Source organism: Hemiscyllium ocellatum, chromosome 43, assembly GCF_020745735.1.
Source record: "Hemiscyllium ocellatum isolate sHemOce1 chromosome 43, sHemOce1.pat.X.cur, whole genome shotgun sequence".
Classification (NCBI taxonomy): domain Eukaryota; kingdom Metazoa; phylum Chordata; class Chondrichthyes; order Orectolobiformes; family Hemiscylliidae; genus Hemiscyllium; species Hemiscyllium ocellatum.
Window position 1 is genome coordinate 16,749,943 of NC_083443.1, and position 21,186 is coordinate 16,771,128.

The 21,186-nt window shown below is 43.3% G+C and overlaps 1 protein-coding gene across 3 annotated transcripts in view; it reads left to right on the plus strand.

Moving 5' to 3' along the window:
• The first annotated feature begins 3,831 nt into the window (after positions 1-3,831).
• wdfy4 (WDFY family member 4) overlaps positions 3,832-21,186 on the plus strand; it is a 315,729-nt gene continuing 298,374 nt past the window's right edge. Inside the window, exons 1-3 of one of the 3 annotated variants that reach the window (XM_060854390.1) lie at positions 3,832-3,926; positions 12,289-12,490; positions 14,081-14,385. In XM_060854390.1, coding sequence (XP_060710373.1) covers positions 14,131-14,385 — 255 coding nt within the window. In that variant the 5' untranslated portion in view covers positions 3,832-3,926; positions 12,289-12,490; positions 14,081-14,130. Of the gene's footprint in view, positions 3,927-12,288; positions 12,491-14,080; positions 14,386-21,186 lie in introns of those variants that run through there. The other 2 variants (XM_060854388.1, XM_060854389.1) reach the window with 2 other exon arrangements.

Here is a 21,186-nt window from a genome sequence, read left to right on the forward strand (position 1 = left end):
TCTATTATCTAGTCCAGCCCTATTACCTAATCTGGCTCTATTAACCAGTCCGGCCCTACTATCTAATCTGGCACTATTAACCAGTCCGGCCCTACTCTCTAATCCGTCTCTATTATCCAGTATGGCCCTACTATCTAATCTGACTCTATTATCCAGTCGGGCCTACTATCTAATCTGACTCTATTATCCAGTCAGGCCCTATTATCTAATCTGGCTCTATTAACCATTCCGGCCCTACTATCTAATCCGTCTCTATTATCCAGTATGGCCCTACTATCTAATCTGACTCTATTATCCAGTCGGGCCCTACTATCTAATCCGACTCTATTATCCAGTCCGACCCTATTATCTAATCAGGCTCTATTAACCAGTCCGGCCATACTATCTAATCTGGCAATATTATCCAGTCCGGCCCTACTCTCTAATCTGTCTTTATTATCCAGTATGGCCCTACTATCTAATCTGACTCTATTATCCAGTCTGGCCCTACTATCTAATCTGGCTCTATTAACCCGTCCGGCCCTATTATCTAGTCCGACTCTATTATCTAGTCCGGCCCTATTACCCAAATCTGGCTCTATTATCCAGTCCGGCCCTACTATCTAATCTGGCTCTATTAACAAGTCCGGCCCTACTATCTATTACGACTCTATTATACAGTCTCTCCCTACTATCTAATCCGACTCTATTATCCAGTCCGACCCTACTATCTAACATGGCTCTATTATTCAATCCAGCCCTACTATCTAATCTGACTCTATTATCCAGTCCGGCCCTACTATCTAATCTGGCTCTATTAACCAGTCCGGCCCTACTATCTAATCCGACTCTATTATCCAGTCCGGCCCTACTATCTAATCTGGCTCTATTATCCAGTCGGGCCTACTATCTAATCCGACTCTATTATCCAGACCGACCCTATTATCTAATCAGGCTCTATTAACCAGTCCGGCCGTACTGTCTAATCTGACTCTATTATCCAGTCTGGCCCTATTACCCAAATCTGGCTCTATTATCTAGTCCGGCCCTACTATCTATTATGACTCTATTATACAGTCTGTCCCTACTATCTAATCTGACCCTATTATCCAGTCCGGCACTACTATCTAATCTGGCTCTATTAACCAGTCCGGCCCTACTATCTTATCTGCTTGGCTCTCTCTCTCTTATTCCTGATGAAGGGCTTATGCTCGAAACGTCGAATTCTCTATTCCTGAGATGCTGCCTAACCTGCTGTGCTTTGACCAGCAACACATTTGCAGCTGTGATCTCCAGCATCTGCAGACCTCATTTTTGACTCTATTAACCAGTCCGGCCCTACTATCTAATCCGACTCTATTATCCAGTCCGACACTGCTATCTAATCTGACTCTATTATCCAGTCAGGCCCTATTATCTAATCTGACTCTATTATTCAGTCCTGCCCTACTATCTAATCCAACTCTATTATCCAGTCCGGCCCTACTATCTAATTCGACTCTATTATTCAGTCCGGCCCTACTATCTAATTCGACTCTATTATTCAGTCCGGCCCTACTATCTAATTCGACTCTATTATCCAGTCCGGCCCTATTACCTAACCTGGCTCTATTATCCAGTCCGGCCCTACTATCTAATCTGACTCTATAATCCAGTCCGGCCCCACTATCTAATCTGGCTCTATTAACCATTCCGGCCCTACTATCTAATCTGGCTCTATTAACCAGTCTGGCCCTATTACCTAACCTGGCTCTATTATCCCGTCTGACACTACTATCTAATCTGGCTCTATTAACCAGTCCGGCCCTACTATCTAATCCGTCTCTATTATCCAGTATGGCCCTACTATCTAATCAGGCTCTATTATCCAGTCCGGCCGTACTATCTAATCCGACTCTATTATCCAGTCCGACCCTATTATCTAATCCGACTCTATTATCCAGTCCGACCCTATTATCTAATCAGGCTCTATTATCCAGTCCGGCCCTACTATCTTATCTGGCTCCATTAACCAGTCCGGCCCTACTATCTAATCCGACTCTATTATCCAGTCCGGCCCTACTCTCTAATCCATCTCTACTATCCAGTGTGGCCCTACTATCTAATCAGGCTCTATTATCCAGTCCAGCCCTACTCTCTAATCCGTCTCTATTATCCAGTATGGCCCTACTGTCTAATCTGACTCTATTATCCAGTCCGGCCCTACTCTCTAATCCGTCTTTATTATCCAGTATGGCCCTACTATCTAATCTGGCTCTATTAACAAGTCCGGCCCTACTATCTATTACGACTCTATTATACAGTCTGTCCCTACTATCTAATCTGACTCTATTATCCAGTCTGGCCCTACTATCTAATCTGGCACTATTAACCAGTCCGGCCCTACTCTCTAATCCGACTCTATTATCCAGTATGGCCCTACTATCTAATCTGACTCTATTATCCAGTCCGGCCCTACTATCTAATCTCGCTCTATTAACCAGTCCGGCCCTACTATCTAATCTGGCACTATTATCCAGTCCGGCCCTACTATCTAATCCGACTCTATTATCCAGTCCGACCCTATTGTCTAATCAGGCTCTATTAACCAGTCCGGCCCTACTATCTAATCTGGCACTATTATCCAGTCCGGCCCTACTATCTAATCCGACTCTATTATCCAGTCCGACCCTATTATCTAATCTGGCTCTATTAACCAGTCCGGCCCTACTATCTAATCTGGCTCTATTATCCAGTCCGGCCCTACTATCTAATCTGGCTCTATTAACCAGTTCTGCCCTACTATCTAACCTGACTCTGTTATCCTGTCCGGCCTTACTATCTAATCCGACTCTATTATCCAGTCTGGCCCTACTATCTAACCTGGCTCTATTATCCAGTGTGGCCTGTTATCCCATCCGGCCCTATTAACTAATCTGGCTCTATTATCTAATGCTATTATCTAGCACTTTCCCTAGCTGTTTCATGGGAACGTTTTTGAACTAAGTCCGACACCAAGTCACTGAAAGCTTGGTGCAAGAGGTTGACTTTTAAGAATGCCCAGTTGTCTGAGGCAGCATAGAAATGTATGATTATAGAGAGAGAAGTAGCTGGGGTTTCTTCTTATAGAAAGAGATTTAAAAAAAGAGGCCACATTGTACAATTCCAGAATGTGAGGCTGAGGTAACCGGTGGTGGAGTGATTAAAACCTGAGGCCAGAATTGGAGGAGTGTAGATATCTTAGAGGAATGTAGGCTGGAAGAGATTACAGCGATTGAGCAGGGGAAGAGCATGAAGGGGTTTGAAAACAAGGATGAGTAAAACTCCTCAAATATTTTTATAGCAAACAGATTCAAAGATTCAAACATTACAGTGTCTCCTCTTCTTTAAAAAAAAACTATTTTGCTTTGGGGTTGCTTAGCAGTGGTGTCTAGATGATTAATCTTCCAAACTGAAATAAGCTTTAGCAACGAATTTTATTTTGATTGAAACATTGCCCGTCGTGTTAGGTGAACGGGTAAATGTAGGGGAATGGGTCTGGGAGGGTTGGTGTGGACTTGTTGGGCCGAAGGGCCTGTTTCCACACTCTAAGTAATCTAATCTAAACCGGATGACAATGGGCACTGCAGTTGCTGGAGGTGAGAGTCGAGAGTGTGGTGCTGGAAAAGCACAGCAGGTCGGGCAGCATCTGAAGAGCAGGAGAGTCGATGTTTCAGGCAAAAGCTCTTCATCATGCCTGTTCCAAGTCTTTTGCCCAAAACAAAAGACTCTCCTGCTCCTCGGATGCTGCCTGACCTGATTAAGCCGGATGTCGATTGTGTGTGTGTCAGCCAGCCCTCGACAAGGTGTTCCCCAGAAGAACAACTCCCAGCAGAGTTCCACAAAAATAAAAGTTGTATTGTGATTCGCAAACCCGAGAACTTCAGTTTCAGATCGATCCACCTACGGAGGGCGCACAAATTCTAAAAGTAAGTCCCAAGTTCATACAATTTATTGTAGGAAACTGGGTCAGTCTGGGAGTTGGCCATTGGCTGGGTGGACACTGAACGAATCGGTGCAGGGGGAGATTTCTAAGTCGCAGAAGCGGAACAAGCGACAGTTTGAGGAGACCGCCAAGTTCCTCCTGCGTTATTTATTTTCAACAAAAAAAAACATTATTTGAAACGCAACTTACAAAACAGGGAGGAAGCGAAACCTGGCGCTTAGTTGGTGAAACTGTCAAGTGATACATTGTATGCAAATTGTTTCTCTCAAATGTTAAAAAAAAACATCTGGTCCAACAATGTAAAACAAAGTGTCCCACGTTTACACTGTTTCCCTTCATCTTCTGACGAGGTGGGTCTTTAACAAAACAGTTCTAGAGTAAACTTCTGGATTTTTGAGAGGAAGCAGAGTGTAGCGCTGCAGTAATTCAATTCTGTTTCAAACAATCAGAATCAAAAATGGATGTGAACATGCTTTACCCAAAGTTCGGGGACCCCGAAACCCTGCAAATCACTGTCAGGTCTAAACCCACATCTGCACCAGGAGTAAAGAGTCGGTATAAAAACCAATCAGCCCTTTGTTGCTTTTGCATTACAATTCAAGAGCTGTTTAAAAACAATGCGAATGTTTCAAGGAAAGAGGCGCTTCCAAAAATTATCAACAACAATTTTGTGCATTGATGCAGCGCCGCCAATCTGGTAGAAACAACTGCAAGAATTCCACAGGGCAGTTAATTCGCAGACGTAAGTTGACAATGAGCCACATCAGCTTGTTCGGCCAGAGTGTGGCAGCTCTTTGTCCAAGCGGCCAGTTTAAGGTCTGTCTTGAGCATGGAGAGATTTAGCGAGGGAGTTCAGGAGAGTTGGGCCCAGATGGCTCAAGCTACAGCCCTCAGTCCTGAGCTGATAAAATTCAAGTGTAAGAGGCCACTATCACGGGAATGCAGAGATCTTGGGGTTTTCTGCTAGGGGAGATGGGAGGGATGTGGGGATGCCTATTTGGGGGAGAGTGAGGGGTGAATAAACAATGTTGGCTTCTAGCCGATCTACGCCAATGGGTATGATTTTTGCCACAATAGTTAGCATGAAGTCTGTTGTTTTCAGCATGAGAGTTGTCGGAACTGTGTCCGAAACAAAAACACAAATTGCTGGAGAAACTGAGCAGATCTGACAGCATCTGTGAGAAGAGAAATAATGTTAACATCTTGTGTCCAGTATGACTGTTCTTCAGAACCTGAGATATTAACTCTGTTTTTCTTTCTACACAGATGCTGCCAGACCTGCTGTGTTTCTCCAGCATTTTCAGTGTTGATTTTAGATGTCGCTTGACTGTTAATCCAGCGACCTATGTAATGTTCTGTGTTTCCGGGTTTAAATCCCGATACAGCAGATGGTGGAATTGGAATTCAATTTTTTTTTAAAAAGCTTTAATTAAAAGCCTAATGATGACCATGATTCGATTGTCAGAAAAGCTCACCTGGTTCACTAATGTCCTTGAGGAATGAAAGCTGCCAAATTACCCTGGTCTGGCCTACATGTGACTCCAGACCCACAGCAATATGGTTGTCTCTTAGCTGCCCTCTAGGCAATTAGGGCTGGACAATATATGCTGGCTTTGCCTGTGATCACCTCACCCTGTGAATGAATTAAAGAAAAACTTTTGATGAATCATCATCATGCTGGTAGCAGTCTGGTAGATTTAGGATCAACATGATATGAATTTGCTTGCATTATGGGGCTCTAATTGCTCTCAGTATATATAGCCCCCCCCCGTCTGTGTAAGTAAATGTGCACCTATCTCAGCATTTAAACACTTTTTTTTAAATGGAAGTGACAACAAATGATGGGAACTTGGTCAAATGGGCAAGAATGGAGAAAGAGCAAATAGTTGTAAATGGATATTTAAGATTAGATTAGATTACTTACAGTGTGGAAACAGGCCCTTCGGCCCAACAAGTCCACACCGACTCGCAACCCACCCATACCCTTACATTTATCCCTTATCTAACACTACGGGCAATTTAGCATGGCCAATTCACCTGACCCGCACATCTTTGGACTGTGGGAGGAAACCGGAGCACCCGGAGGAAACCCACGCAGACACAGGGAGAACGTGCAAACTCCACCCAGCCAGTCGCCTGAGTGGGAATTGAACGCAAGTCTCTGGCGCTGTGAGGCAGCAGTGCTAACTACTGTGCCACCAATTTAAATGGATACTCTTTTGACAGAAGGTCCGGGGAACCCCAGAGAGACAGTGTTAATGACATTAGAGTTTCTGCAAAAGACAAAGGAATATTCTGTTGCAGCTGTGAGGACATTGGGAGAATCCTGTAAGTTGACAAAAATCTTCTATGTTTTTCAAATACAAAGACGTAAGAGTGGTTCTTCAAGTTTTCTGCTTGTTGCCTGAAGTATCGTCAAGTTTATTGAAATCCGAATACCCCACTTTGTGATTGATATTGAGGTAACCAATAGCTGTCTGCTGTTGATGAATTAACACGAGCAGTCATATGACTTATGGCAGCCATTTTTATATCTTATTGTTCAATCAAGGGATGTGGGCGTTGCTGGCTGGGTCAACATATATTGCTCATCCCAGTTGCTGTTGAGAGGGTGGAGGTGAGCTGCCATCTTGAATTGCTGCAGTTCATTTGGTGTGGGTTGAAGCCACATTATTTATATGTCTGGTCCGTCTCAGTTTCTTTTTTTTTATATAGATATTTTTATTGGGAATTTAACATTTTGACAAATTTACAAAAATAAGCAGAATTTTCAAGCACAAACATTAATATAAAAATAGATCTTAAATATATAATCATCAAAATTCAACTAATCCACAATCATCCAGAGTGTATAGTTGAGTCGCTTACATCCTTCAAATAAGAGAAAATGTTCTCTAATACACTCATACCAGTATGATAAAAAGGAAGCTATTTCCAAACAATAAGAACAAACAAAAAAAAAATTTAAACATGTTTGAATGGAGATCTTCCCCCTTGTTCTCAGGGGGCCTTACTACCTTTCCAACGTTCCACCATATCCTCTCCCAAACAGTGTCCCACCCTCGACCCAGGCGCTCCTTAATAGGATTTAGATATAATACCGAGCTAGAGTTAACAGTGAGCGCCGCACCCCCACCCCTCCCCACCCATACCTGAGTATATCTAATAGCATCAATGCCACGTACAAACACACATAACTATAAAATTACAACTCCAACAGATTACAGTTAAGTATAATAACATAGCAAGGAAGACAACCCCGCTCCCAGAGGCAAAAGTAAAGTAGAATAAAGTATCCATTTCTCCCCACAGAGTGTGGGAGAGGCAAGCCAACATAAATTGTCTCTTACGATTTATTTAACAGAGTCTAAAAGTTTCTTGGCCTCTTCCGATGATCTAAAATTATACTCGGATCCTTCGTGGGTAAAGCATAGCGTCGCTGGGTAGCGTAAGGTGTATTGAATATCTAAGTCCCTTAAACATTTCTTCACCTCATCAAACGCCTTCCTTCTTCATGCCAAAGCCGGGGAGAAGTCCTGAAATAACATAATCTTGGATCCTTCATGAATCATAGCTTTAGGATCCTTTCCAAGCTTTCTGGAGGCATCCAGGAGTATCTGCCTCTCCCTATAACTCTGCAGCCGGAACAGGACCGGGCGTGGGCACTGGTTTGGGCCAGATCCGCGTGCTGCGACCCGGTAGGCCCACTCCAGCCTTACCCGGTCAGTTTCAGCCCCCAGGTTTAAAAGCTGGGGCAGCCATCGCTCCAGAAATACTACTAACTGTTCTTTCCCTTCTTGCTCTTGAAGGCCCAGCAACCGAATATTTTTTCTCTGATTTCTGTTGTCAATATCATCGATCTAGATTTCAAAGGCCCTGACTCTCTGCTCCAGAGCTCGCACCTGTTCTGCAGCTGTTTGTGCTGCAGCCTCGGAGGTCGTGGCCTTTAGTTCCGCCCCCTCCACTCGGCCCTGCAGCTCCTCCATGGTTTGATTCTGTTTCTGCAGCTTTTCTTCGAATGCATTCCATCTCTGTCTGGATTCTGCAATGAAATCGATGAGTGTCGATTCCAATCTGGCAATCATCTCTACAAGGCCTGTTTTTACATCAGCTGCAGCCGGAGGAGAGGAGGGTGGGGGAGGGGTCCCTTTGATTTACTCATTATCCACTCAGTATTAGACTATTTAAATATAATATTCAGCAGCTAATTAAGATTAAAGAAATTTTTTGGGTGGTTTGGCAAGTGTGGTGGGGGCAGGAAACCCACTTTACCCAGGTTTTGGGAAGGGCTCTGTAGATTCAGACTTGCTGAGTCGCCGCCATCTTGGATTTCCTGTCTCAGTTTCTGATCAATGGAAATGTTGATAGTAGGGGATTCAATGCCAATGAATGCGAAGGGGCAATGATTAGATTCCATCTTGTTGGAGATGCTCATAGCCTAACATTTTCACAGCTACTCTTTAGCCAAATGTGGATATTGTCCACGTCTTGTTGTGTTTGAACATGTATTGCTTCAGTATCTGAGGAGTCATGAATGATGCTGAATGTGGTGTACTCATTGGTGAACATCCCCACTTCTGACCTTTTTGATGGAGGGAAGGTCATTGATGAAGTAGCTGAAGAGAGTTCTGTTCTTGTAGTGACGTCCTGGAGCTGAGGTGATTGATCTCCAACCACTATAACCATCATTCCTACGATCAGGTATAAATCTAACAGCAGGGACTTTTACCTTGATTCCTGCTGACTCTAGCTTTGCCAGGGCTCATTGATGACCCCCCTCAGTCAAATACGACCTTGATCGCAAAGGGCTGTCGTTCTCACTTGCCCTCGGGAATTCAGCTCTTTTGTTCATGTTGGAAGCAACTCTGAGATGAGGTCAGGAGCTGAGTGATCCTGGCAGAACCCAAACTGGATGTCAGTGAGCAAGTTATTACTAGCACTGTTGATGACCCCTTCTGTCGCTGATGGGGTGGTATTTGGTTGGGTTAGATCTCTGCTGCCTTTTTCTTTACAGGACACACCTGGACAATTTTCCACATTGTTGAGTAGGTGCCAGTGTTCTAACTATACTAGAAGAGCTTGGCTAGGGATGTGACAAGTTCAGAGCACATGTCTTCAGTGCTATTGCTGGTGTGTTGACAGGGCCCACACTTGTATCTTGGGCCTTCAGTGATTCCTTAATATCGTGTGGAGTGGATCAAATTAGCTGGAAACTGGCATCTGTAGTGATGGTAAATTCCTGTCTATTATTTAAAAGTCAAATTAGCCTTTTTTATAAATAAAATTATAATTACTACATTTGTTCCTTTATTGATCTTTATTGATGTTACCATTTCTGGAACTCTTTTTCTTGGGGAAAAAACACATTTTAGTTCATGTTTATGCTTATCTGCTTGCTTTTAATTTTGTTTTTAGTGTCTCTTATCTTGTAGCAGTTTTGCATCCTGAGAAAACTACATTCTTTGTGGATTGAGGTACAGAGCACTACATTCCAGAGATAAGAAAGGTTGGACAAGTTGGAGCAATGGTTTCTGTGTTGTACATCTCTGACTTAAACCCAGACTTGCTGGGCCAGAGATTGAGATCAGCAATTGTAAAGTCATAACCGTCTGTGACGGTAGCTGCTACATAATTGCCAGAAGCAGAGCTTTCTATTCTACATCACACCAAACAGGAGAAAGGAATGTCAGTTCATTGTCCTTTGTATCCGAAGGGACCCTTGTCCACTCTTCTTCCTTGGCAATGAAAGAGACAGCATCTCACCCAACGAGTTTCACTCTCACTCACGATCATGGCTGACATGGCATCTTCTCTCAGCTCAAGAAAAGATTGTGCAAGTGCTTTCATGTGGCCAGGAATATATTTGTGTTTGTGCATTGGGCATTTTGTGTAGACCCATTCGGGTCGTCAGTGTGAATCTGTGAGCAGAACGATTAGTTTTTTTTTCATTCCATTGCAATGTCAAATGAATTTTGTAAATCAGATATTTCCTTTGCAGTACTGGTTTTGGGACCCTGGGGGGGAGGGGGGTGGGGGGGTTGTTGTAGTGTGCCTGCCTCTGGCCCCGCAGGTCTGGGTTTAAGTCCTACTTGGGTGTTATAGAGACATACAACACACAAATCTTTGATCCATCTTGTCCATGCTGACCAGATATTCTAAAGTAATCTTGTCCCATTTGCCAGCGTTTGGCCCATATTCCTTTAAACCCTTCCTAATCATGGACCTATCCAGTTGCTTTGTAAATGCTATCGTCGTACCAACCTCCACCACTTCATCTGGCAGCTCATTTCCATACACTCACCACCCTCTGCATGGAAATGTTGCCCCTTATGTCCCTTTTAAATCCTCCTCCCCTCACCTTAAACATGTGCCTTCTAGTTTTGGACTACCATATCCCCGGGAAAAGACCTTGACTATCCATGCCCCTGACGATTTTATAAACCTCTATAAGGTCAGTCCTCAGCCTTCAATGCTCTAAGGAAAACCGCCCCAGTCTATTCAGCCTCTCCCTATAACTCAAACCTTCCAACCCTGGCGACATCCTTGTAAATCTTTTCTGTCTGCAACCTTTCAAGTTTCACAACATCTTTCCTATAGCATGGAGACCATAATTGCACACTGTATTCCAAAAGTAGCCTAACCAATGTCAAAACAGGTTGGTTGAAAAACTGTTTTTTTTTAAACCAAGATTTCTGTCCAGGTGGTAGTTCCTACACTGAATGTTGGTATTTTAAAATTTAATGCACTATAAGAAGAAATCTTTCAGCTTGATTGGGATTATGCATTGGATCCTTATTGGAGATATTTCCATCATGGTATTCAGTGTGGCTCAGAGGATAATCATAATTGCCTCTCAGAGAGTGGGTTGTTGTTTCAATCTCCACCCCAGTGACTTGGTGACGGAATCCAGGTTCAGCTGGTTTAGTTAAGGGAGTGCTGTGTGGTTGCAGGTGCTACCTGCATGGGTGGCACGGTAGCTCAGTGGTTAGCACTGCTGCCTCACAGCATCAGGGTCCCAGTTTCGATTCCAGACTATGCAAACTCAACACAGACATTCTCCCAGTGTCTGCATGGGTTTCCTCCCAGAGTCCAAATATGTGCAGGTCAGGTGAATTGACCATTCTAAATTGCCCATAGTGTTATGTGCATTAGTCAAAGGGAAATGAGTCTGGGTGGGTTACTCTTTGGAGGGTTGGTGTGGACATGTTGGGCTGAAGGGCCTGTTTCCATATTGTAGGGAATCTAATCTAACCTTTAATTGTGCATCTGAACTAATGCCCCAATTTTAGCCCAGCGTACAGCCATTCATTGAAATGGAAGCGGAATTTCAAAAGAATATACAAAATAATGAATAAACATATCTCAGGCCAGTCCAAATTACATATGAACATATATTGTGTGAAATTTCTGTTAGCTGTCAATGATCTGCTGTTGCAAGAGATGGTGCCATGAAATGTCCAGTAATTGACAGAGTTTTGTTGGCATGACAACAGTTACATATGGGAAAAAACAGGAACTCAACATTTTTTTTGAGCTGAAGAAATATTCTGCTGCGGCAACACTGAATCTGAATCTGTTTGAGGAATGCAGTTTTGCATGCGGCCTTGTGAATTCTGCTCTGTTTCTCCTCCCTCCACATTCTCCCCCTGCCACTGACAGTCTCAGCACTCCCTTGTGAATTCTGCTCTGTTTCTCCTCCCTCCACATTCTCCCCCTGCCACTGACAGTCTCAGCACTCCCTTTCTCCTCTCCACTGCTCGGGTTAAACGGAAACTCTCTTCTGTTTCGGTTTGTCCATCTTGAATTGCAGTCCAGTCACTGCTGGCGAGTGTGTTGGCGATGAGCGTGAGCTTCCAATGTGAAAGACAGTTGAACTGTTTTGTGTAATCTGAACAGAGAGCAGAGGAAGAGTCAACCTGGTTCATCATGCCTGGGTTTGGCCCTTTGAAAGACCTAACCAATTAGCCCCTCTCCCCATCCTTTCCTTGCAAGTTTCTCCTTTCATGTAGGTGTCCTGTTCCATTGTCAAAGTTACTGTTGAATCTGCCCTCACCACTATTGCAGCTAAATCATTCCGGATCATGAGTTATAAGTTTAAAAAAAAACCTAATTTCTTCTTCCTCCTCTGTCATCTGGTTACGAACCTCCTGCCAATAAAAACAGCTTCTAATATCTCTGTGTCATTCAACCCAGTTGCAAACCTCATTATGCTGTACAATTGAAGAGAGTTAAATGCAGAGCACGATGATTAAGTAACTGTGTGCTCGTGAGAAGTTTTGCAAAGTTTGCTCACTGGGTTATAATGTAATGATAGCCCACATTTCATTCACTTCTTCTTTTCTCAGGAAGTGAGCCGCATGACATGGGTCTCTGGTGATTCACTGGTCAAAGACTCGGCTGCAGAACGAAACCTAAGAATTTTGGTGGTGTGCAGATAAGGATTGCATTACTGGTTCTGTGATTGGAGAGAGATATGAAGCCAGACATTCGGGGAAGGGATTTGTATGTGGCAAGCTATTGAGGGATTTGAGCAGTCGCTATTGTCAGGTATGTCCTTGTATGCTTTCCCAGTGCACTGAAGGAATGCAAGGCCAACCTGTTTGTTTTAAAGTCGTGTGTGTCTGGCTGTCTCACAGTCCAGGAAACAGATTTTATTTTAAGTGCGGTATTAAATATATTTGTGTAATTTTACTTTTGAATGATTAGGGTTAAGTTTCAGATGTTTTGCAAAATTTTAAAAAGGGTTTTAAATTTTACATTTGCTTTTAATTACTTATCTTTGTGCTATTGCATATGCTTTCGCGTTATACAGTTTATGATTATTCATGCATTTACTATTGATGTTGCTGTTTGTGACTTAATACATTCAAAAGCATAGAGTGAAAGTCCACTCATGTATGAGGGAACATGTTCCGTTGGGAGCAGAGACCGTGAATTCCTACAATCCAGTTTGTGAAGCTCCAAGAATTTGAAACTCCTACAACATAGCAGTCGAAAATTCATGGGAAAATGCGAGAGAGGAAAATCAGCGGTGACAGGAGAATTAATTATGGCAGGGGAGAGGGGAGTTGGCAATAATTGCAGGAGTGGGGAAATATTGGGACGTGTGGGAAGGTCATGTCAGGGGTGCGCTAGTTTTGTTCACACAGGCCCAACAGGCACAGATTTGCCCAATCAAGCTGAGAGACTTGAGGGGCAGCACGCTGGCTCAGTGGTGAGCACTGCTGCCTCACAGCACCAGGAACCCAGGTTTGATTCTACTCTCTGGCGACTGTCTGTATGGAGTTTATACATTCTCCCTGTATCGGTTCCTCCTCACAATCCAAAGATGTTCAGGTTAGGTGGATTGGCCGTGTTAAATTGCCTCATAGTGTCCAGGGATATGCAGGCTAGGTGGACTAGCCATGGGACATGCAGATTTTAGGAATAGGGGAAGGGGGGGGTCTGAGCAGGATGCTCTTCAAAGCGTCAGTGTGGACTTGATGGGCTGAATGGCCTGCTTCCATACTGTAGGGATTCTATGAATCAAAATAAACCATGTACTTTTTGTTTATGACTGACGTAATTTACCCCATTACAACACTTAATGCAAACTGAAATGGCTGTAAAGCATTTTGGTGGATTCAAAATTTCATGAAAGGTTTCTTCCCACAGTCCAAAGTTTCTTTACTCAGCGAGTCGTGAGTTCATGGAATGCCCTGCCAGTAACAGTGGTGGACTCTCCCTCTTTATGGGCATTTAAATGGGCATTGGATAGGCATATGGAGGATAGTGGGCTAGTGTAGGTTAGGTGGGCTTGGATCAGCGCAACATCGAGGGCCAAAGGGCCTGTACTGCGCTGTATTTTTCTATGTTCTATATGCAGGTTAGGTGAATTGGCCATGATAAACTGCCTGTAGTGTTCAGGGTTGTGTAGGTTAGGTGCATTAATCAGGCATAAATATTGGATGGGGGAATGGATCTGGATGGGATACTGTTCGGAGGGTCAGTGTGGACTTGTTTGGCCGAAGGGCCTGTTTCCATACTGTAGGGATTCTATGATTCTAAAGGTGCTATATAGGTGAAAATCTTCTGCTCGTGAGCGATTATCCGAGAGGCAGTCAAATCCCGGTGTGCTAACGGAGTTTTTGTTTGCAGATTGAAAGCCACTTCTTCCCCGCTGCTGTGAGAAGCAGGAACTTGTACAGATGGATAAAGGGATGGAGAGGTTGAAACAGCTGGCGGGGCCTGCTCTGCTTCCTCAATGTACAGTAAGCTCTCCACCGACAGGGAGTGAAAACGCTACGAGCCGGCCTACAGAGTCCGAGGAGCAGGACGACATGAATTTCACAGCTCTGGAATGTCTGGAAAGGAAGTTCTCTGATTACCTCCGCTCGCTTCCCGATCTCTCACAGGAGCAGAAGCAGAAAGTATGGAATGGGCTTATCTCCCTGTTCCTGAAGGTACTGTCTATACTTCTACCCTTTTGCCTTTCACTGTCATGATTTGGATGTGCTGGTGTTGGACTGGGGTGTACGAAGTTAAAAATCACACAACACCAGGTTGCAGTCCAACAGGTTTAGTTGGAAGCACTAGCTTTTGGAGCACTGCTCCTTCATTAGGTGGTTGTGGACTCCACAACCACCTAATGAAGGAGCAGCGTTCCAGAAGCTAGTGCTTCCAATTAAACCTGTTGGACCATTACCACTTCAAATGAACTTGGTTTCAGCGTGGGAAGAAGCTTTTTCAAGAGGAGGCTGACCTGCCGATATTGTTTTTCTACATTTCTGATTAAACCAAATTAGAATCTCCTGAGTGTTTATTTGTGTGTATTCCCAGAGTGAGATGTGTGTGTTTATGTGATTATAAATTTCAAAACAAAAATAATGCAGACGCTTGAAATCAGACAGTGAAATAAAAACTGTTGCAAATACTCAGGAGATCTGGCAACATCTGTTCTGCCAGAGAAAATAAACAAACAACTGCACATGCTGGAAATCAGAAATGGCTGGAGAAAACTCGGCAGGCCTGGCAGCATCTGTGGAAAGAAAGCAGAGTTAACGTTTCGGGTCCAGTGATGCCTTTCTTCAGTTCTGCTCATTTTCCAATAATTTCTGATTCTGTAGCAGAAGGGACTTTGGCCACCAATGTTTCTACTTCACACTGCGAGATGGTAGATGTACTGGGGGTGGACGAAATCACTGCACCCCCTCCCCCCCCACCACCACTGCCTATTCAACGGTGAACATTTTACACCCAACAGCTTGGCAAGTTTACCAGCCTGTCACGGGCCTCAAAAGTGGCATTCTGGCTCACTGGAAACCGCCAACCAATAAGAGTTTGGAATCTCCTGGGTCCTAAGACCATCGGTTGAGGCTGACTCCTCCTCCAGTAATTCAGTAGTGGGACAACCAGACTGGAAGAAAGAGGAATAGGATGAGGCCATTCAGCTTCTCAAACCCACTCTGCCATCCAATAGGATGGCAATGGCCTATTGGTATTATCACTAAACCATTAATCCAGAGAGCCTGGTAATGATCTGCAGATCCCAATTTGAATCCTACCATTTCTTTTTTGTTTAAATCTGCAATTGAGTCTAATGATGACCAGTGTCAATTGTACGAAAAATCCATTTAGTTCACTCGTGCCCCTGAAGGGAGGAAATCTGATGTCCTTACGTGATCTGGCCTACGTGTGACTTCTGACTCACAGCAGACTTTTAACTGCTCTCTGGGCAACTATGGATGGCCAATAAATACTGGCCTAGCCAGCGCCACCATCATCCTGTGAATGAATAATTTAAAAATTGGCTGATTTGGCATTCCGATATCCACTTTTCTGAGTTTTCCCCATAATCCTTGATTTCCCTTCTCAGTCAAGAATCCAAAAATATCAGCCCTAAGCATAAATAAGGACTCTGCTCCCACAGCTCTCTGTGACAGGGATATCCAAAGGCACCCAACTGTCTGAGAGATGAAATTCCTGCTCATCACAGTCTTAAATTGGTGCCCCTTTATTCTGAGAGTGTGCTGTCTGGTGCCAGCCTCTCCCATGAAGGGAAACGTCCTCTTAGCATGTTGGTTGGTCTTTTTCCTTTGTTTCTCGCGGAGTGACTCCTAAGAGTCAACGGGGGTTGGGGATGAGGGTTGGATAGGGGTCAGAGGCAAGGGAGCTGGCTTTCAGAGATCATGCTCTTGCCTCATTTGTGCCCCTAATTGTTCCCAAACTGGAGTAAATGGAGGTGAGAACAGCCCGCCTCCACCCACCCGCCTCCCCCAACAAAGTCACCCAGTTGGGAAAACAGCCATGTTATGACACACCGTTAGAACAGGTGGGAGTTAAATGCAAGACTCCTGGCTGAAAGGAATGGACACTACAGGTGTACCACAAGAGACCTGAAAACCAGCCATTGTATTTGCTCCTTGAGAAGGCAGATAACTGGGGTGCTAAGGTCTTAAGTGGCTGAGATTTGACTGTTTAAGCTATCTAATTAATGAGGCAGTAAGGGCCTTCCGGGCTTAACACTTGACAGCCGAGGTGGTGAGAAATGGGGCGATATCTTTACAGGACTAACTTGTCCAATTACTTACCCTTCCTTGCCAACTTCAGGGAGCAGAAAAACCTGCTCGGTCGCTGTTCCTAATCATTACTGAAAGACTCTTACTGGGATGAGTGTATTGTCAGGGAATTGCATGTCCTCTGACCCCACTGCAGACCTGCCCTCACTCTCTGCGCTTTAGTATCGAGAATGGTTTACCTGCAGATTGTTGCCAATTCACTCCCGCCTGTGATGTGCAAAGCAAGAAAGGGTGATGTGAGGGTCAAAGAAAAAGGCCTTTTCCCACAGCCTGTTAGTTGTTAAGATCGAGGCTGGTTCAGTTGAGACATCACTCAAAAGACACACATCCCAGTAATGATTAGGAATGGCTAGATAGAGGCTGATTCAATTGAGATGTTCAAGAGGGAATTGGATACAGGTATGTGGGGAAAAGCCAGAAGGCTGACATTAGGTAATAAAACCACCACAGGCATGATGGACAGAATGGCCTCCTGATGCATGTATTCCATAACAAAGCCAGCAGGTTTAGATGGAGGAGGAATAATTCAGTCAAGCACCACTTGACACAAAATACTTATTTGGTGTTGGCGATGCAGAGGGAGGAGAGAGCTCTTTTAATCTGTAACTCAGTTGCTGGACTCTGATGCTCTCCCACTGTCCAGTGGATGGGATGCCGGGGATATAGATTCTGTCTGTGTCACTTTGCACAGCTGTGACATGCCCACACAAGCATGTAAAAGCCATTCGTATTGGGGAGGCTGCTCTACTGTTTCCAAAGAGAACGACCGAGAAAGGGAGCACGTACGAAAGAACCGCAGATTTCTAGAGAATGATTGAGGCAGTAACCTAACGGAGAGATTCAGATCCTGTAACAGCAGCAAAGAGGAAGGTTGCATGTTCTGAAACCATCACCTGGATCTCTGCAGGAGGTTAGGGTCTTGAAATCATTTGAGACATCTGTTGCTATTTCCTGTCTTCTCCACACATACTGGTTTATAATGGGGTCACTTTTAATTGCTTTGATTCTATTTTTGCCTGAACATCTCAGCTGTTCAAAGTGGACAGCCAGTCTGTTCCCCATACTCCATTATTGATGAAGAATGTTGGAGTGACTCTTGTCCAACTATTTGTCCTGGCAAATTCTCAGATCGTTTTTGTTTTTATCTTTTTTTTAGTCTGAAACAACACGTTCAGAGATGTTATCACACACCTTTGGAGCAGGTTGGACTTGAACGTGGGTCTCTTGGTTCAGAGGGAGGGACAATGCCACTGAACTACAGGAGGGCTCCATTTGTGCTCTTATTGAGTCTGTTTATTTGTTGGGTGGTTAACGACTGAATCACGTTATTACTGGTTCTGAGGCACATAGAGTCAAATGAAGGAAAGCAGTATCATCTCAACTTCAGGTGCTAACACAGTCAGATCACTGTGTTCAGATTGTCCTCTAGTCTACAGGCATGGTCTTGATCAGCTGTGTGTGTGTGTGTGTCAACCGTGGCTAAGTTGGTAGCACTCCCTCCTCTCAGGCAGAAATGTATAGAATCATAGGGCTATACAACACAGAAACAGACCCTTTGATCCAACTCGTCCATGCCGACCAGCTATCCTAAACTAATTAGTCCCATTTCTCAACATTTGGCCAATATCTTCTAAACCCTTCCTATTCATATACCCATCTGCCTTTTAAATGTTGTAATTGTACCAGCCTCCACCACTTCCTCTGCAGCCCGTTCCATACACACACCCCCTCAGCATGAAAAGATTGCCTCTCAGGACCCTTTTATATCTTTCCACTCTCACCTGAAATCTATGCTGTCTAGTTTTGAGCACGCCCCACCTTGGGGGAAAAAAAGCACTTTCCTATTCACCCTATCCATATCCCTCAGGATTTTATAAGCCTCTGTAAGGTCACCCCTCAACCTCCGATGTCCCAGCCTATTCAGCTTCTCCCTATAGTTCAAATCCTCCAACCTTAGCAACATCCTTGTCAATCTTTTCTGAACCCTCTCCAATTTAATAATGTCCATAATTTTAGCTTGTAACAAGTTGGTCTTTTACTGAAACGTAAGTGCTGTAGATTTGGGTTTAACGATAAAACAGAAGTTTATTGTGCAAAAGAAATGAAGAAAAAAAGTAGAATAATCCAAACTATTTACAAATAAACTTAAAGATTTCCAAGCGGCATAAGGCAATCCCTTGAAGCCAAATAACACTCCTTTATAGTATTCACATGAGAGACAGTTTCCTTCTCTACCAAGTCCATATGGATTAATTTAATTATGTTTCAACTCCTAGTCTTGAGAATGTAACAGCCTGTTCCTTAAGTCTTCATAGAACCGAGCTTAGACTTTCTCATCTCCAAATAACTGCTTCAGCATTTTAATCAAGCACTTCTAGTCTGGAATTTTCAACCTAAATTCCTTCCACTGAAGTAACCTATTTCATAGCAGAACTAATGTTCTTCATCTAGAGAGTGGTGAACTTGTGAATTTCTTTGTCCCTGAAGGGGTTGAGGCCAAAACATTGAATGTTTTCATGATGGAGATGAAAATATATATCTTGAGGCTTAGGGATTAAAGAGTATGTGGAGAAAGCAGGAACAGGGCAGTGGGTTGGATGATCAGCCATGATCATTGTAAATGGTGGATGAGGCCTGAAGTAAAGAATGGCCTACTCTGGCTTCTATTAAACAATCTTATTGCTCAGGGAAAGTTGTTTTAAACAAAAGAGTTCAACCATAATTTCCACAAACTAAAAGGATTTACTAAGATCTAGATGTTTCCCCAAAGCACCACAAAATGCAGATCTTAAACCCTTCTAACTGAAACCTAATGCGCTACATCATTTACTTTAATTGCCCCCATGTAAACAAATATCCTAAGAACTATGCACCTCATGTCTTTTTTTAAACAAACTATTGCTTCAGAAGGCCTTATGAGTTAATCATTACATCCCTTCCTAGACACACACACACCAATCTCATATGCCACTAGTTCAAAATCCAAACTGTAAACTAAAAGATAATAATCCCACTCCAGAATCTGAGAATGACAATGTGGGCTGACATTCCAGTCCAGCACTGAAGAATGCTGTAGTTGTTGAGGTGTTGTATTTTGGATGAGGGCAAGAAAGATTCTGTAGAATTTGTTTTATGCAAGAGCTCGGGAGTTACCTTCTGTCTCCTGCCAATTTTACCCTTCGAAAGAACATTGGTCAAACACCTAAACTGGTCGCGATCACATTGCTTGCTGTGTACAGTTTGGGCTGCCATGTTTTCTACAGTACAATAGCTATTATTGAAAGTTATTATTGAATCTTTGTCCATTGTCCATCAGTATTTTACTAATCATAACTTCCTGTGTGAGGCAGAAATCGTATTCTTCTATTATCTTAGGTTGTTCTGCTAATTATGAACTTGCACATTGAGTAGGAGTAAGTTTTCGGAGTCCTTAAGCTTGATCTGTCTTTTGATAACATCATGGCTCCCATTTTTCTGTCTACTGCTGTATCTTTTGACTCACGTCAACTGGTTATTTCTCTAAATCAGCCTTTTAAAGGATTCAATAACTCTATCTTCGCTGCTTTCTGGGAAAGAGAATTCCTCAGATGAACAACCTTCCTGAGAGACAAAAAAGTTTCCTCATCTCTGTCTTAAACTGGATGCCCATTATTTCAAACTGTGTCCCTTAGTTCTTGTCTCTCCCATTGGGGGAAACATCCTTTCACCATCCACCTTGTCAGATCTCCTCAGACTCTCTCTGAGGAAGAGTCACTGGATCCGAAATACTAACTTGTTTCCCTTCACAGATGCCATTTGACTGCTAAGCTTTTCCAGCAACTTCTGTTTTTGTTTCTGATTTCCAGCATTTGCAGTTCTTTTGGTTTTTATTCCACTCAGCATCTCCCATGTTTCAATCTTACCTTTCTAAACTGCAGCGGATACAAGCCTGTCCTTTCCTCATAGACTGTATTAGTTTAGTTAACCTTCACTGAACTGCTTACAATGCTTTTAAAAGCTTACTTAAATAAAGTGATAATACTGTACACAATACCACCTTTCAGTAGCTGACTCCAGTTTCCTATTAAAATAACACTATCTCAAAGGTCTCATCATCTAATCTCGATAAAGAGTTACATAATCAGTATGCGCATTCCAAATGAGCTACAGTATAAATAGTTTTACTGTTATTTTAGATTATTGGGTCAATAGATTAATAGTTTAGACCACTGACTGTCCTGACACCATACAGTTGAATTCTCTGTGGAGCAGGAAGTTGGTAAAATTTATGACAATTTGTTTTTCAAATGTATCTATTGGAATCCTGACAGTGATTTGTCATCGCCTGTTCCACTCTATCATTGGGTTGTCAACTAACCAGAGAGGGGCTGCTAAATAATTAATACGATGGTTCATTTGTGATATTTGCCTAGATTTCCACAGTGTATTTGATAAAATGATCCACTCTTCCAAATTCCAATGGGTAAAGGTCCAACCATTCCTCATAAGGTAAATCCTTCATTCCAGGAACTCAGTTGAGTGTACCTTCTCTGAACTGCTTGTAATGCAGATGGATTCTTTCTTTGGTGAGGAGACCAAACATGTACTCTGTGCTCCAGATGTGATCTTGCCAGCGTGTTGTACAACTGTAGCAAAACTGAGGTCGGCACAGTGGCTCAGTGGTTAGCCCTGCTGCCTCACAGCACC